General features: G+C 32.7%; 1 protein-coding gene across 50 annotated transcripts in view; it reads left to right on the forward strand.

Moving 5' to 3' along the window:
• Positions 1–19,877, forward strand: part of LOC139489457 (uncharacterized) — a 169,084-nt gene that overhangs the window by 127,591 nt on the left and 21,616 nt on the right. For all 50 annotated transcript variants that reach the window (XM_071275819.1, XM_071275804.1, XM_071275807.1 and 47 more), the window contains 3 exons: positions 8,953–17,223; positions 17,895–18,500; positions 19,753–19,815. In XM_071275819.1, coding sequence (XP_071131920.1) covers positions 8,953–17,223; positions 17,895–18,500; positions 19,753–19,815 — 8,940 coding nt within the window. The remainder of the gene's footprint in view (positions 1–8,952; positions 17,224–17,894; positions 18,501–19,752; positions 19,816–19,877) is intronic.

Raw genomic sequence — 19,877 nt, forward strand, 5'->3', positions numbered from 1 at the left:
GCTTTCCTGCATGTATTACCTTTATTATTATTTATGTACACTTAATCACGAGGCTCCAAAGGGTAAAGGAATTATACTTTTCTCAAAATGAAATGACATAGTTTTGATCTTGAAAAGAGTATAAAAAAGAAAATTAAAATGCTCTTCAAATACAAAAACAAAAACAAAACTACAAATTTTCTTATTTTACCCATAGTATGTGTGTTTTACATTGCACGTTATATAGTATTCACTGATTACCCTTTTGGGGTCTCTTACACATGCCTTGCTTGTCAATGTCTTATTTGTCTTGTTCCTTCCTTGCAGTATTTGATGCTAATTTATCTGGTGGACAAAGCATGTATGAAGAAACTTTACCCGATGGCACTGTTGTTAGACACACTAAGATGCACACAATACAGCACCCTTCAGTTTCTGGGGATATTGAATTAGTGGAGGAAGAAGGGCCAGAGAGAGAAGTTGTCGATTATGATGAAGACGAGAATATTTTACCTGATGGGACTGTACATAGAGTGACGAAAATTAGACGACATTCTCTAAAACATATCCATCGCAGTGTCAAATCAGAAGATGATGAAAAGGAGATTTTTGAAGGAGAAGTTGAGGTTCCTGGTAGTACTAGAGAAGAAATTGTAGAAGTATATGAAGATCCACCAAGATTTGTCAAAGACGTTGAAGAAGTAGAGGTACGCCAACCAGATGGCTCAATTATCATACGTAAAGTGACCAGTGGCCGTGTGGTACATAAGATAAAAACTCGCTCGTTATCCATTGATGAATCAGGAAATGTTGAAGAAGAAGAATACTCTGTAGATGAAGTTGTCCCTATGACAGAATCTGCCTTTGCCGAGGGTGTATCTAGTAGTAGCAGTAGTGATACTGTGTCCAGCGACTCAGAGGACGATGAGGCACAACAAGTCAGGGCTAACCCAGGTTTTATGAAGGAAAACAGAATGCATGTACATTTCAGATCAGACGAACCCGACTTTGAGGGAGATGACTTTTTACCAGAGCAAGGTAAACCTGAGTGATAACATTGTCCCCCATCACCAGTCAGTGTGTAATCATGGCTGACCATAAGTAGATTAGTCTTCATAGATTAAGTTGTTATATTGCCGTGTTATAACATTAGTTCTGGTGTTGTCATGATTTGTCAGTGTTTGATGGTAGTTAGATTATTGTGGCTTGATCTCATATATATACCTTACCATTTGCATGGAATTGATTTTGTTTGTCCATATTTTTTTTTAAAGTACTAAACTGTTAAAAACCCCAAAGAGTTTTTAACTTTATGAAAAAAAATGAAGTTAACATGAAATAATATATTGACTATTTTAAAACTTTGTCCTTTTTCAGTTTCTAACTTCTGGTGTGTAAACTTATATTTCATTATATATATATAGTGTCCATATAACATAGGGTTTTATCTTATTTGGTTGACGTCTTCTTTGATTCAGAATTTCATGAGTGTGATGAAAGTGGATTCGCCAAAAGGGACATAACTAAGATCAGCTATGAGCCTCGCCTTCAGGACGAGGAGTCTTCATCATTTGAGGAATATGACGAAGGTAGAATTTCTTGTTTGATTTGAATGTTTTTGTTTGGCCTTGGACTGTACCTAGTGTTTGGTTGAATGGAGTTTTAGATAGAGTTTGTTAGATTTGCTAGACATCATACTGTAGTTTTGATTGGGATGATTATGAATTGTTTGAGTTTGGATTGCAGTCTAACTGCATGGTTTTCTGTATGCATGGTTCTTAACCTGCAAAGTTGGTTTGTTTTTGTCCACAGAGTTGTTTTTTTTTGTGTGAAATGTGAGTTTATGTATGACCCTATGACCTAGTCACTCATCTTCATTAATGTGTCCTAGATTTTCTGTGTGATTAAGTCCTGGTTTTCCTTACCTTAGAAACCACTTACTTGAATTGTTCACTAAAAAAAATTGTAGCAAGCATTTGAATATTCCTGTATGTTACTATAGTTTCATGGATCTAATATACTATGGTACTATCATGTTTTGTGGACGTGTAGTTTGGTTATGAATGAATTTCAAAATATTTAGGAAACGTTTTTACCAATTTACCCGTTTGAGTTAATCTGTTTAAATAATAAAATGTCAAAGGTGGAGGGATTAGGCAAATGAATTATTTGCTTACACTGTAAATATGCCAATGGGTTGTATGAAGAAAGGTATTACTTGCCTATTAAAATTGACTTGATGCATCACAAAATGACACAATCTGAATAAGGAAAAGAATATGTGTCCATGCTTTGCTTCCAAGGATTTGACAATCCTAGTTGTACTTTTAATTGCAGACTTTTCAGAATCCTTTTGTTTTAAAGCAATTAATCAGATCTTTCAAAAATTGTGGTTTTTAATTGACTGGTGGAATAATTTCCAGATCAGAGAGTAAAACAGAGTGTTGTCAGATCCTAATATAAGTAAAGCATGAACATGATAGATGTGTATTTTGAGCCTGTTAAAAACAAGTAATACTTGAGACTTATTTACCAATATACTTTGTTTTTTTCTGGACTTTCTCTGATGAATCATTCACTCATTTTCTATTCATGTTATTTTTTTTCTATCAAGCAGGTTTAAGACTAGAGATAAATATTATAAAACATAGATCTTCTATCTGTCTGATGGGGAGCTCTGAAGAAATCACTTGATTTGGGCATACAAATAGAACATTTTCTTTCAGCTTTCTTGGAGGGGGTTCCGTTACACTATTCGTCTTCTGCATAGAAACAAATGCTTGATGTGTAAAATGATACTTTTGGCTCAGAAAAGATTATACTATGATAGTCTAGGGTGTGATGGTGTGAACTATTTATTATTAATGTGCTGTTTATTTTAAAGAGGACACTGACCAGTCTTTACCCCCAGCCATACTTATAACAGAAGACAACACTGTCCCTCCAGAGGAAGGATCCGATGTCCTCGCTTATTTCGGTATCAAAAATCCAGGTCAGAAGATAAAGGGAGGCAACTGACAATGATTAACTGATTATTCTTTGGTTTTGAATCAATCTTTAAATATTTCTGCACATTGTTGATAGATTTATTTTTGTCCATTGTTTAGATTAAAAAGATAAAACTTAGGAGATGCTGTGTTTAGTATTCAAGTACTTGTCACCGACCTTTTAAAAAAATATATATTAGTTTACTCACGTGACCAAAACTCATCAGCTCATTTACTAGTTTAACTTTGCTTGGAAGGAGCACATATTTAGCTTGATATGCTAACCATGACATCATTTTCATGTTTCAGTGATCTGGTTAAGTTTTCAAGATGAGATTTGTTTGTCAGTATCTTTACACCATCGTCCACATTATTTACCATTCATATTTCATGATTTCTGAATTTCTGTTAAAAATGGCAAAAAAGGCAAAAAGTAAAAATGAAATATAAAGCTATCTTCTTTTTCCATTTTCTGTGTCGGTTTCAACATAGAGCTGCAAAGAGGAATAGACGTAAACTGAAAATATATACGGATAGTAACATAGACAGGTGTCAGAAATATCTTTTGGATTGGTCGTTACCACAGTCATAGAAAATACTTTTTCAAGTTCTGCATCATCATTTCCATTGCTTTAAACTTAGTGAATAATGGTTTGCTTCATTTTTTATAGGATTTTATAGGTATACCTTGTAAAAATAGAAATCGTTTAGTTTTCTGTCCCATTAATAAACTATGATCATTGTCCAAAGTGTATTTTAGACCTAAATAGGCTCCAAGGACTTACTATTAGTAGTCTGTTTAAAAATAACTTATTCGTAACAAAATAGTAAAGAATAATCATGATCATTGTCAGTTTGTTGGTGTGTTAGGTTTCTCTTTGGTGCTTTAGAATGTATGCACTCATCTTGCATCTTTTCTGGTAACATTGGTGCTGTAGATTTGATGAAGGATTGGGGCTCTGTTCAGGGAGAATAGATTGCTGGTTAGCATGGATGGACTGGATTATCTAACCAAAGTAGTTATAAAAATTAAAAATGCTTAGAAACTGCCATATTAAGATTCAGTCTATACCCTGCTTATTACCGTTATTATACATTAACCATTACTGAAATTTCGCTCATATAAACGAAATGCTCTATTCTACCCTGCAGTAGTATGCATGATCTGCTTATTGGGATGATTCAAAAATTCAAATATTGTTGAAACTTGTTGGTCTTGCATGCCCATGTTATTGGGTTACTTTTAAAAATTAAAAAATTAGAATTATTAAATTGCTATATAGTTGTTTTTTTATTGCTTTAAATTAAATGACTGGTATTGTAATACACAATTTACAATAAATCTGGGCGTAATATTCATTTAATGCAATATAAATCCACATGCATAAAAGATCGAATTTAATTATAGATATTAAAAAAAAAGGATTGACTGTCTGTTTTCTAACTAGAGTTCAATTTAAAATAGTTCTGTTTATTTCCTATAAAGCTGATACTTCAGTACCCCCTGATATAACCATCACAGAAGACAACACTATCCCCCCAGAGGAAGGATCAGATGTCCTCGCTTATTTTGGTATCAAAAATCCAGGTCAGATTTTGTTGCAATATAAAACTAACATTTGGTATTTCTTTAGATTTTGATACAGACAATAGTTATCTGCACCTTAACAAACACGTGTTGATTTGTTTTATCACGAAAACACAATGCTTTTTTCTTCTAACAATTGCATTTATTTATTGTTTCCTGACAAGTTATGATATACCATTTATTCCCTGACAGATTATAATTTGAATCATTAGTAATTTTGGAGAATAACATTGAAAAAATTATTTTGAGATCTGGTTGATTTTCAATGAACTAGGTTCATGACACATCTACCAAACAATAAATAATAAGATAAGTTAAGATAAGAAATAAGTATATCATGTGACTGTAACTGATGGAGAAAGTCTCGCGGTTAAGATGGTAGAAAAAAGGGGAAAATACAAACATTTCCAATCTTGCAGTCCAACCTTCCACAATAAGAAAGATAACATAAGCATTTCAGACCAAAACATTTCATAGCCTAGGGTATTAGCACTATTTAACAATCATATTAAATGGTTTAGTAAAGTAATGTAATTTATACTTGATCGAAGATCCATTTTATAGGAAAAGAATATTAACAATAGGAATTTAGATTAATTCCTTTTCATCAAAAAAAAAATTAGATATTTGAAACAGTAGTAATGGAATTTAGATTTGCAATGGATTTATAATATTTTCTATAGTTACAAGTAGAAAAAAAACACTTTAAAAAAGGAAGAAGTCAAATTTTGTCTGTAGAAAAATTATAGAGAATACCATGATTAGTTTTTGTCTCGCCTTGACTGAGTCAAAAAGCAAGACATAGGTATGCTGTTTCCGGCGTCATCGATAGTTTATGGTGAACCACAAGCGGTAGGTCAATCATATTTGGTATGCAGTTGTATAAGCATTGGCACATCTCATTTCCATGGAGATTATTTGGCCCTGCCCCTTCAGTCATGGTCTATTGACTTCAAAACTTTGGCTTATTTTGATATTTGGTATGTAGTTGTGTAAGCATTGGCTTATTTCATTTCCATGGAGATAATTTGGCTCTGCCCCCTTAGTCATGGTCTATTGACTTCAAATTTTTTCTGAGTTCTCGTGTATTAGTTTGTGATTAGGTCAATTCAAGGGGAACCATTAGTGGTAGGCCAATGTTGATTGGTATTCAGTTGTATAAGCATTGGCACATCTCATTTGGCCTCACCCCTCAGTCACAGTCTAATAACTTTGAAACTTATCTTAGTTTACATGCATTAGTTTGTGATTAAATCAGTTTAAGATAAACTGCTAATGTTAAGTCAATGATATTTGGTATGCAAATTTATTGGCATTTGCAAGTATCATTTCCATGGAGATTATATAGCTACACCCCCTCTTATTGACTTTGAAACTTTTCTATAGTTTACTAGTTAATGTTTGTATTTAGATTTTGGAACGACTTATTATAAGTCAATGGTCATGATGGTATTTGGTATGCAGTTGTATAAGCATTGGCACATCTGATTTTCATGGAGATTGTTTAGCCATTGTAACTGACAGTCATGGTTCATTGACTTTGAATATTTTCATAAATTGAGTAAGATGTTAAAGTATTGGTATTTTGATTTCAACATTTGCATAATCAAAATTACAAAAAGGCGAGACATATCTGAGTGATAACAGTTTATTATATGAAGAATGAAGTTTTGCTGTGAGAGATTTGAAGATTTAGAATCATGCAGTTGGTTATATGTCTGCTGCATCTGAAAATTGAGAAACAGTTGCTGTTTAAAAATTGTTTGATGTCTGCTGCATTTAAGATTGAAAATCACTGGTAGTTGTGAACATTGTTTGTTTGCTGCATAAATGGTAATTTGAGTTCTCTTTAGAATAAAACTTCATATGTGTTGACAGGATTAATGTTTTTTTAAGTTTTAAAGAAACACTTTGACAGATTTAACAACAAAATTGAATTAAATATTCTTCAACTTGTGAAGAATACAGTTTTACATATGAAGATGCTTCCACAAAGGCTGGAGTCTAAAATTTTGGGGTTATTTTTTTTATTATTATTTCTTTTTTTGTACCTGAATGAGGAGGAAGATTACTTTGTTGGAGCAGTTGACGAATTCTGCTACACTGATGTAATAGACTATTTTCATATGATCGACTTTTGACTCCGACATTTATATTTTTTCGACAGGGTACCAGAGTGGTAGGACATTCTGGTACCATTAGTTAAGTTAGTGCAACGTAAAGAAGTAAAATCAAACTTTTAAACTGTACAATTTAGGGGGATAATTAACTGCTTCATATTTTCTTTACACGACCTAATCATTGGAAAACAGTAAACTTACCCCTCACATTACATTGATTATATGTTGGATTTTACTTATTTTGGTTGCTCTTACTTGACAGAGTACCAGGATGCCTTACCACAGAAAAGGTAACCTGTTGACAAATTATATAATCCAGAAACCTAATCAAATGTAACTAACATAAAAATAGTCCACTCTCAGGGAATCTCCTGTTTAAAAATAGTCCACTCTCAGGGAATCTCCTGTTTAAAAATATCATCTTTGGACATTGTAAGATATAGTATAGATAATTTAGAACAATGGACAAATTTCACAGTATAAGATAAAATTATTTCTGAAACAAGAAGTAGTACTGACTTTGTTGATATCTATGTATAAATACATTTTATTTTTTATTTTTGTTTGCATGGTAAATGATTTTTTGTGTATTTTCTTTTAATTAACTACATTTGTATTAATGCATTTATATACAGGAATGATTTCAGGAAGGGCACAGATTGATGACAACAAAAGGCTTTCGTTCATATATTTTGTGTATAACACAGATAGTCTTGTATAACAGATTTTTAGTCAAGACAAATTAATTAGTTGTTCTTTACACTTTGAGGATAGCAATAACATATTTTATTTTGGACAAGGTAGTTTTTGTTATACCCCTACTCTCAAGTCTTTTAAAAATTTGAGTCGGAACTAATAATGAGATTTTGCTTGAATTTGTTTTGTTAAGTTTCCAGTGTATAGTTTAATCACATCAATTTCACATTTTCTGAATTTATCTGTTAAGTTTCCAGTGTTTTATTCACATCAATCTGACATTTTCTCTCTGTTTACTGTACAGAAGGAGTATCATAATAGTAAGCAATAATTCATATGGTTTCAAAAACTTTGTGTTTCATTTTTCTTTTATAAATTTTTTAACTGAAATTTGTCAGATAACCACATTAAAAATAGACGGTAGGCTGTGTTTCTTGTTTTTCGTAATAGAATTTCAATTTCAAATATAATTAAACAAAAATTAGGAGTGAGCAAGTCACAAGAACAACTAATTAGTTTAAAATTGTTTTTCAAATTCATCTGGTATTTTTTGTTAATATGTTATGGTGGTCCTGATTCATACAATTTATTGATTGAACATATTCACATGGTAAAAATACAGGAATAAATCCTAAACAAGACCAGAATGCAATTCATCAGTGAATGTGTAAATGATGAACATGACCATATTTAGTGATTTTATCGCATTTTTTCAACTGCAAATACAGGATATTTTTTTACATGATTTAAAAATCCTTTCAAAAGGATTTTTGTTTGGTTCAAATTCAATATTTTTTTTTATTGTTTTAAAAGAAAGAAAAGCTTATAAGGGGAGATAACCCAGATAATATAATCTTAAAAGGAATGAACAAAACTTTTTTTTCTTTTTTATTGTTTTAAGAAGAAGAAAAGTAGTAAACCCATTTTAATTTATGAAAAATATTTGTTTGATTGAAGTATTGTAAAAACGTGCTACTTTAAGTAGCAATGAACTCTAATAAAAAGTTGAGTTGATAATTAAAAAGAAGGTAAAAAATTTTGTAACATCAATTTTACATTTTTTTGGTAATTAGTTTATCTTGTCTATATGATTGATTATTTGTTAATTGAATGTAATAAGTGTTTAATTCACCAGATGAACCTGTCTGTAGAGGCATGTAAACATATATTACAGCTATGAGGACTGGTATTCAATTCTTTTAAAATTTATTTGAAATGTTTTTTTAAGTAAGCTGGATTTGTTCTGAATTTCACTCATAGCTGTAATATATATCTTGAATTTGTTTTAACTAATACATTAACTTTATTTCCAGAGGTTAGGACGTTATATTTGAAATCAGAAAAAAAAAAAATTTTGAAAAGAAATTTGGGATAAATAGTTCATTCCAGGGATCTGACTTGATTTTTTTATTATTCAAAATTTTAACAACTTTTTTTAACTATTGGTGGGGATTGTGTTAACTTATAAGATAAAATAATATTTTCATTGATAAATATGTCCATACTTACACATACTAACAGATTTGCCCTTTTTCTTTCTAATTCTTTTAATGCCTTCCTTTGGATTTGATTGGATAATCAGAACGAACTATTCATGAGCTGACCCCAGAGCAGGCAAAATCAGTTTCTCAGATTATAGATATGTTTGAGAAAGATAAAGTCGCATATGGGGATAAAAAATATATTCTACCTGATAAAACTCTTTCTAGGGAAATCGTTTCGGAAGAGTCTTTCGATAAATTGGAGTCGAGTACAAATCAAGGGGTACTAGAAAAAGAACATGAAGTCAGGGAAACAGAAGACAAAGAAATTGATTACTATGAAGAAATGGATGAAAATGCAATGAACAAATCTGATATTATGACTCGTAGTAAATTAGAAGAATTTTTATCAGAATCACCAAAAGTTAAACGAATGATTGAAATGTATGAAGAGGCAAAAAATCGATCATTTGATGAAGAAACAACCTCCTCGAGGAGTTCAATTGACAAATCTGATTCTATAGATAAAGAGGAGAAAATTGTGTTGCCTAAAAAAGTTGGATTTGTTTTGGATACTGAGCAAGAAACTCAAGTGCCAGTAGAAAGGCCTTGTGATGTTGAAATTAAGGAGACCGTTGTAAGTACTGAAGTGCCAGTAGAAAGGCCTTGTGATGTTGAAATTAAGGAGACCGTTGTAAGTACTGAAGAACAGAGATCTCCTCTTGTATTAGAGAGTATAAGCCCTGTCGTACATATCGTTGAAGACATTGAATCTTGTGTTGAAAAATTAGAACAAGTATTGTCAAAGGAACGAGATGAAATTGATGAAGATGAGGATTGGGAAATATTGGAAAAACCGGAAGAAGAGGATGAGGTGGTGCCATATAAACTTCCATCTCCTCAGGTTGCTACTGCTAAAGGAATAGATTATTCAGATGACTACATTCATGAGGAGGAAACATCCACTTGTTTCACAAAAGTAACCACAAGAGAGGTAATTACTCTTGAGGAGAAAATACCTCACAGACATGAAATAGACACATCAGAAGGAGTGGCATCAACTGACATTGCGGAAAAACAGACTTTTGTTATTCAGTCTGAGCAGCCATTAGAAGTAGTCAAAGATGATTTGAAAAAGGTGGTAGTTGGTGCTGAAAAAGAACCTTATATATCCTCAGATGATGAGGCTACAACAGAGGAAATAGCTGGGTCTAATGAAAGTGAAATAGATAGTCCACCAGAATTCTCACAAGATGTTGTTAAAACTGAAATTGATAAAACTTACATGGAACTTAAGCTCAAATCTTTACCTGATGATAGAGTGCAGGAGGAAACTGAACAAACAGCTGATAAACCTTTACCTGATTATAAAATAGGGGTAGAACCTGAACAATCAACCGATGAACCTTTACCTAAAGAGGCATTGCTTCAGGAAGAGGTTGAAGATGACATTGATCAGGAAAGCACAAGTTCACATGATTATGAGGAATATAAAATACCAAAATATGAATATGACCAAGAAATTAAAGAAAAACAACTCTTTGGTCAAGAAATGTTTGGAGAGCGTAGGAAATCTGAGCCTGAAGAACAAGAACTTCTTACACCAAAAGAGGAGTCAAGAATGATTGAGTCAAAGGAAGATGTGAGTTTAGTAGAATCTAAAGGTGAATCCACTTTCAATGAATCCAAGTCATCAGAGTTTGTGTTAGTGGATTCTGAAAACAAGGAAGTGAGAATGATAGATTCTACAGATGAGATGGACGATATAAAGGATGAAATGGTGATTTCTCTAGACTCAACAGAAGATCTTGATACAAAACCAGAAGACATATATTCTGATGAATCCTCTACTCCAGAGCCAATAGCTCAATCAGAATTAGAACAAGAATTCGCTGAAAGAGACTCAGAGCAAATAGCTCAATCAAAATTAGAACAAGAATTCGCAGAAAGAGACTCAGAGCCAATAGCTCAATCAGAATTAGAACAAGAATACACAGAAAGAGACTCAGAGCCAATAGCTCAATCTCAATTAGAACACGAAATTGCAGAAAGAGATGCAGAGCCAATAGCTCAATCTAAATTAGAACAAGAATTCACAGAAAGAGATGCAGAGCCAATAGCTCAATCTCAATTAGAACAAGAATTCACAGAAAGAGACTCAGAAACAATAGCTAAATCTCAATCAGAACAAGAATTCATAGAGAGAGACTCAGAACCAATAGCTCAATCTAAATCAGAACAAGAATCCATAGAAAGAGACTCAGAGCCTATAGCTCAATCTCAATTGGAACAAGAATTTACAGAAAGAGATGCAGAGCCAAAAGCTCAGTCTCAATTAGAACAAGAATTCAGAGAAAGAGACTTGGAGCCAATAGCTCAATCTCAGTTAGAACAAGAATTCACAGAAAGAGACGTAGAGCCAATAGCTCAATCTCAATTAGAACAAGAATTCACAGAAAAAGACTCAGAAACAATAGCTAAATCTCAATTAGATCAAGAATTCACAGAAAAAGATTCAGAGTCAATAGCGCAATCTCAATTAGAACAAGAATTCACAGAAAGAGACTCAGAGCCAATAGCTCAATCTCAATTAGAACAAGAATTCACAGAAAGAGACTTAGAAACAATAGCTAAATCTCAATTAGAACAAGAATTCACAGAAAAAGATTCAGAGCCAATAGCTCAATCTCAATTAGAACAAGGTTTCACAGAAACAGACAAAGTTGATTTATTAGTATCTGAGGGTAAAATTAATGATTCAGAACCTGACGAACTAAAAAGTGAGAAACATGTACCAGTTACTATAGAAATATCTGATGCAGCTGAGTTTGAGGCATTTGAAGAACAGGAGAAACATGTTCCAGTTACCATAAAAATATATGATACAGCTGAGTTTGAGGCTTTGGAAGAAAAGGTGGAACATGTTCCAGTAACAATCGAAATATCTGATACAGATGAGTTTGAGGCTTTAGAAGAACAAGTTGAACATGTTCCAGTTACTGAAGAAATGTCTGATACAGCTGAGTTTGAGGCATTAGAGGAACAGTTAGAACATGTTCCAGTTACCGAAGAACTGTCTGATACAGCTGAGTTTGAGGCTTTAGAGAAACAGTTGGAACATGCTCCAGTTACTGAAGAAATGTCTGATACAGCTGAGTTTGAGGCTTTAGAGGAACAGTTGGAACATGCACCAGTTACTGAAGAAATGTCTGATACAGCTGAGTTTGAGGAATTGGAGGAACGGCTAGAACGTGTTTCAGTTACTGAAGAACTGTCTGATACCAATGAGTTTGAGGCTTTAGAAGAACAAGTTGAACATGTGCCATTTAGTAAAGGAATGTCTGATACAGCTGAGTTTGAGGCATTAGAAGAACAAGTTGAACAAGAATATGGAGTTGATGTTATAGATCATGGACATGAATCAGATCATGAGGTTCAGTTGGAGGAGCTAGTTAAACAAGAAACTACATATGATATAGAAATATTAGATCCTGTTCAAAAACCTGTCACGACTACTGAATATGAAAATGAGGTTGATTTTGAAATTAAAGATCAAACCCATGAAATTCACGAACATGAAGATGAACAAGTTCTAGAACTGGAAGAAACAGAAGAACTTGAAACTAAAGAACAATTTGAGAAAGAACCTATGAAACCTGAAGTTCTTGAACCAGAAATAGACACTGAAACTGGACCTGAACTAACAGATGTAATTGACATTGAAATTAGAGAACAACTTGAGCAGAAAACAATAGATGAAGAAGTAACTGAGGCTAGCGAACATGAAAAGGAACCAGTTCAACTTCTGGTGACTGAAATGCTTGAAGATACTACTGAGACAAGTGAAAAAATTGAAAAAGAATCAATGATACAAGAAATAACAGCAGAACAGCCCGAAATAATTGAAAAGCCACAAGAGGCAACAGAACTTGAAACCAGAGACCAAACCATAATAGAAACTATAACGCAAGAAGAATTCAAAACTGAAGAAAAAATAAAAACTGATAAAGTTTTGGTTGATGAAAAACTAGATGCTAAGCATAAAAAAATTACTGCAACGGAAATGCTTGAAGACTCTGTACAATTTGAAACTCATGAACAAATTGATAAAGAACAAGAAACAACATTAGAACAATTAAGAGAAACTGAAAAACCAACAGATACAATCCAATTTGAAACAAGAGAACAAATCAGGAGAGAGATCCCTATCAAAGAAGTTCTTGAGGCTGAAGAACAAGAATCTGAACGAGAGACTGAAAAACCAACTGATGCAATTGAATACGAGACCAGAGAACAAATACATAAAAAAATAACTGATGTTGAAACACAGCCAGTTGCACAGGCCTTGTTTGAAGCTGAACTGGAAGAAATACTTGAGGTTGAAAAGACCATAGACATTGCTGAAATTCAACCTGAAAAATCAGTTGACAAAAGACATATTACACTTGAACAAGAATTTGAAATTGAAGAAGAATTTGAGGTTGAACAGGAATTACAATCTGATCAACTACAAGAAACTGAAAAACCCCAAGATCAGTTTGAGTATGAAGAAAGGGAACAGATAGCCAAAAAATCTGTGGATGAAAATCAAGCAGAAATGGAGAAAGAACATCAGACAGAACAAGTAGACCTTGTGGATGAACATCAAGAAAAACAGATAAATATCGAAGAAGAATACCAAGCAGAACAAGTAGAGATTGAGGAAAAATACCAAACAGAACAATTAGAAATTGAGAAAGAATATCAAGAAGAACAAATTGATATTAAAGAAGAATATCAAGCAAATCAAGTAGACAACAAAGAAGAATATCAGACAGAACAAGTAGACATTGAAGAAGAATATCAGGCAAAACTTGAAGACAATGCTGAAAAACCTGAAAAATATAATGCATATGATTCCTTTAAGACTGAAATACATGAAGGTACAGAGTTACAAGAGCTTGCACAACCAGAAGAAGTTTTAGAATATAAAGTAAGAGAGGAAACTTTAAATACATTGGATGAACAGGATAATTCAGACCAAGTTATCAGTATCGTTGAACAGGAAGTTGTGTATGTCCAAGAAAAAAATGAAATGATTGATCTTTATGATAAAAATGTTGAGGATAACTTGCAAGAGCAAGATATAGAAAAACAAGAGATCCATACTGTTGTTCAAGAGGAACCATTTAAACTAGAATTAATAACTGATCTTGATACAGAGATTGTAGAAACCGTAGAACCCTGTCATCCACGTGAAATACATGTAGTGGCTCAAGATATTCCCATCTTACTTGAAAAAACTGAAGACTTAGCTGAACAATCTGATGTAAGTAAAACAGAAGTAATATCTGATCAGAAAGAAATTTATGCTGTCACACATCAAACTGCCTATGATACCACAGAAAGTATTGTTCCAACTTATGAACAAGGAACAGTAACGGAGGTTAAAGATGAAAAACCTTTAGTTACAAAGGGACAGACATACGAAGTCAGTGAAATCATTGAGGATTATTATCCTGGTCAAGGCATAGAACAAATTCATCAAATGAAACCAGAAGAAAAAATTCAAGTGAAAACAGATGAGTTGTACACGTTAACACAGGAAGAGACAGTTTTCACTGAAATTGCTGAGGATATTAGCCCCCAACATGAAGAAAGAGTTGTTCGGCCACAGAATGAACAAACTATAATGGAGGATACTATTCAAGATATTGAACTACATACAACTGAGAATGAAGAAATGTTATTTACTGAAAAAGCAGAAGATTTATTTACTGAAGTTGAAACAGTTGTGAATACTGAACAGACTTCATCAGATTTGAAAGAAATTTACACAACTAGTGAAGAGGAAACAGTTTTTACTGAACAAGCAGAAGATTTAAGTCAAGAAGTACAACAACCTGGAACTTTACTAAAGGAAGAACAAATCATTCCTGGAGAAAAACCCACTGAAATGCATAAAATAACTGATATTGATTTTCAGACTGTACCTATAATAGTTTCTGAGCCAGATGAAGATAAATTAAGTCCTGAAGAAAGGGAAATATCTGCTCCATATGAAGAAACTATTGTTGTCAGCCCTGTATCAATAACTCGTATGGATAAAAAGGATTCTGATGAAATGATATTTCAGTTGGACGATGATATTGAAAGACCGAAAACTCACGAGGAAACTATACAGTTACCAACAAGGAAAACAAAGGACATTGAAAAAGAGTTGTCTTCGTCATCAACTATGTCAGATGAGGATCTCGTGGAAAAACCTAATCGAATCTCCTTTTCAGATGATCATGATAGTGGACAAGTTATACAGGAAGAAGTACAGTTTACATTAGATGATATAGAGGGTGAAAAATCATCTAATATTGAACAAGTACAAAAACAAGTGTCTGAAGAAAAGGTTGACAAGACAACGAACGAAATGGTCTTTTCCACCTTATCATCTAATGCTGACCTTCAGGAAGAGATTGTTGATATTGATGAATACACACCAGAAGCTAAGCGTATAGATCAAAATTTACAGAGAGAAGCTGATGAAGAAATGTTTGGTATTCCTTATGATTTTGTCGCTAGAAGGAAAAGTAGTGGGGAACCAGAGGAGAGACAAGAACAAGCAGAAGATACCAGTGCTCATGTAATCGATGTTATTGAACCATCTGAGAAAGTTGAAGATTTGGAAACAGAAATTCCTTCTGACTATTATGAACAAGCTGCCGGAGGAGAGGAAGAAAATAATGCATATTCTGATGCAGTTTTGTTTGAACTTATGCAACAGGCAGGTGGAGTTGATCAGTTGAGAGATTTAATGTCAGACGACACAATTAAGATGGAACTTGACTGGGAACCACCTTCAAAAAAGTCTACAGATGAAGACGAACTAAAATTTCATACTGCTGAGAAAAAAGTGGCCTATGATGAAAAACATGATGTCTCAGAAAGGAAAGATCAGTATAAATCTGATGACATGGAAACTTGTGATATCAAAACTAAAGAATTCCATAAAACATTTTCTGCTGAAATAAGAAAAGATACTTTGGTGGAAAGTAAAACTACAACAAAATCTGTTGCCATAGGAGATAAATTGTATGAAGAAGAGGAACATCAACAGAAAACTGTCACTGATGACCATGCTGTCACTAATTTAAAATCTGAAATGTCCGAACATGAATTCCATGCTGTTAAGCCAAAAGACTCAGACATTGATATTAAAGAAACTGAAAAGAAAGAAGTTTTAGATCAAACTTTTGCGATCTCAGTGAAGAAAGACACTGATTTGTTAAAGTCTGAGAAAAAACATGATGGCGAAATAAAAGAAATCACAACAGATGAAACAGAAAAAAGTGTAAGAAAAGATACTAACACTGTTATAGAGGAGAAAACTAAGGAGGAACTAGAATACAAAGTAGATAAGGAAACTGAGGAAATAAAAATGATTCGTGATGACAGCTTTACAGATATAGTGGAGCATAAAATTGAGGAAGAAATCACAGATAAAATTAGAAAAATTGAGAAAGTAAATTCTCAAGATTCAGAAGAAACATTCATAGATAGAAAAGAAGTAAAGCAAGAAATGGACATCAGTAATACGTTGACTGACGGTATTCAATCAGATAAACATGTTCGTTTTCTGTCAGAAACAGCAGAAATTGGTCCATATGACGATGAGGAAGATACGACAGAAACTGCTGACATTTGTGAATTTGAGGATTCCGACATGTCAGAATCATATATAGATAGAATGGAAAAGTTTCTTTATTTACCTGATGATACCGATCCAACAAAAGTATACAATACTAAAACTAAACAGGAGGATTTTACGGGAGAATTTACAGGTGATTTTACTGATCGCCATGATGATGCTCAATCACCAGGATACTGTGATGAGGAAGGTGATCAGCAGTCATATGGACCAACTGATACAACACCGCAGGTTGACGAGGAAGGAGTAGAAATAAAAGATTTTGATTTCTCTCGTAAATTATCAGCTGCCGAGGTTGATGAACTTGAACACGAATTAAGAATGGAACAAACAGAACTTGAGAAAATTATAAAATCAGAAACAGCAACAGAAGGAACAGATACACCACAGAGTGTGGACGACAGACCGTTGTCTCCTAGTTCATACACACTAGAAACTGACACAGACATGGAAGGGTCAAGGTCTTTTGAACCCGATGAATTAATGGATGAGAATTTTGATGTTTCACAACAAATATTCATAGAACAAAAAATACAAAGTGAGAAATCTAAATTAGAAAGACCACCCTCTCCTTCTGACTTTACTCTGATCACATCACTGGATCAAGATGCACTGACAAAACTATTGGGACTTGAAACAAAAGATGGAAAGTTGGAATTTCCTGAGCATGACCCACCTGTGCATGATAAAGGTAGATTTAAGTTTTTTTATTTTTTTAGTTAAAAGTTAGTAGAACAATAACAATCTTGCACCAATTTCTCAGGCATGTCCAAGTTTTTACACTGTTTGTGATGCACTAAACACACAAGTTTTGAAGAATAAATGAAAGATTATTTGTCATAGATATAAAAAAAACCTCACAAAAATCTTATTTTGAGCATGATCCATCTAAACACCATTCTTTTTATTTCAAGGTAATAACAAAGAACACAAAAAACACTTGTTGATATGCATGTACTTAGAGTGCAATACTGATCCAGTTACAACTAGAAATAACTTTAGATGCCTGGTTATAGTTGAAGTTAGTACAAGAATTGAATACCAAAAAAACCAAAAACATTCACATCTAGGTTTTGCAGTACACAAATAAAACTGTTTAATTCTATGTTGATTCGTTTGTTGTGAGTTCCAACATCTTCGAATTTTATGTCTCTTTTTTTTAGACAAAGTTCAAATTAAAAGTAAATGCTGATACAATAATGTATCAACGTCCTGAATTTTTTTTTAAACAGAAGTATTGGTTCTCACAAAATGATATCAATCCACAATTTGGCATGTTAAAATGGATGATTGGTGAAAGGTATATACAGGTAAATAATCACATGATATCTTCTTATTGATGTATTATGTTTTCTTTTTCAGAATCAGAGTTCTCAACCACCTCCAATGAATTAAATATTCAAGAACCTTTTGAATTTGACACATCAGAAAATGTGGCATCACAGTCAGATGCCACCACATATGTACCACCTATACATCAACAAATGGAAAGTCTTCAACGATCGGAAGGCAGAAATGTATTCTCTAGTTACGAAAATGTTTACGATGGAGTTCCTCTTGACCCAAAAATCAATCGAATGTCGGGAGATGCCAGCGAATTAGATATAGGAGACAGGTTTGATACAAAACAGAATGAGCAACTGCAGGCCTCAGATAGGTCATCAAGTTATGAAAAAATATACGAACAAGAATCAAGGGAGATAATAGGTGAGTCGAAAACCTCTCAATTACAAACATCTATATCATCTCGTCATGCATGTCCTATTTATATCACTGTTGAGGAAGGACTTGATAAGTTATCAGGGGAAGAAACCAAACATGATATCCATAAAGACTTCAAAGAAAGGTCATTGTCATGTGAATCACAGCTGGAAATAGGTTATCAGGAAGACCTCCGATATCGTCACAGCTCATCACCCGATATGTCTGCCTTCACCCCTTCCACATATCTTAGTGAATTCAGCAAAGGTAGCTTTCATCCACTTTAATGTCCTTCATTTAAGCTTTAGTTGTGCTTACACAGTCTGTTTGCTTTCAATGTCATGGGGATAGCACCTTTTTCAATTAAGTTCTCTTTTTAGGCACAAGAATTTTTGTCAAAATCTGTTTCAGTAGCATGTTTAGCTTCTTTTTTTTAGTCTCTTTTTTCTCATCTATTTATTTTTATAATAATAATGATTTATAATAAATTCTTTATTTAAAGAGGTTAACTATTTTCTCTTAAGATTGATTGAAAGTAAGATAATATACTTTTACAACAGCAAAAGTACATTTCAACATTTTAATCAGTAAAAAAAAACTAGAATTATACCTCAAAGGAAAAATCCAAATTAATTAGACAGCAATGAAAGGATAATAAGAATATTGAATGATATGTTATGATTGTATTATAATAGTTACAAAAAATGGTAAATTTGTCCTAAGGTGATCAATAGGTCATATATTTTAATATGTACATTTTTAATAACTTTTTCTGGATTATGTATTTATTTAATTATGCAGTCTCTTATTTACATATGCATGTTTGTTGTTAATGCTGTAATACAGAAAACATAAAGATACCTATCTATATTCAGAATTTCCAAAACAGAACATGAGATCCATTTATCATTATTTTTAGATGAAGAACCAAACGTATTGTTTTTCTTTCTTTCTTTTTTTGATATGACTGACAAATATATAATTTATACCCATCTTAAAGAATCAATTTAATGGTATCTTTATGTTCATATCTATTCATTCATTTTAATGTAACTGTAACATTGCATGGATGTTGTTTCTTCATCATTATTATTTATAACTATGTATTATGTTAGGATTATTATATAACTGAATAATTCATACTGGACATTATATCCTTTAGATACATATTCTTGTATACACATGTATTAAGTTTGTCTCATAGATGATGAAGCCAAAAACATTGGGTTTTGTTAAATTTCAACCAAGTTTTCTTTCATTGTTAACAGGCAAATTTAAAATTAGATTTTTGTACATAGAATCATTCTTAATTTCAAATTATTTAGAATTTAAAAATATGTTACAACTTTAATATCAAAATTTGTTTTTAATTTTAGTCGGAAAAAATATGATTTTGTAAGAATGCTTTTTACCAAAAAATGATTTATCAGAATTATGAACATTTTTGTTTTTAAGAAAATGTATCTATATATAAATGTAAGATATTATGTTAGAGGATGTTTGCTTTCTTTACAAGCAGCCTTGGAGGAGGATAAATCTTCTGTTTCCTCCTCTCACTCTGAGGTAGCTGATGACCTACAAGGTACAGTGTTTCTACGTTTATAGTATTGCTTTGTATCTTTGGTTCCATCAGGTAGTGTGATA

Source organism: Mytilus edulis, chromosome 9 (assembly GCF_963676685.1).
Source record: "Mytilus edulis chromosome 9, xbMytEdul2.2, whole genome shotgun sequence".
NCBI classification, from domain to species: Eukaryota; Metazoa; Mollusca; class Bivalvia; order Mytilida; family Mytilidae; genus Mytilus; species Mytilus edulis.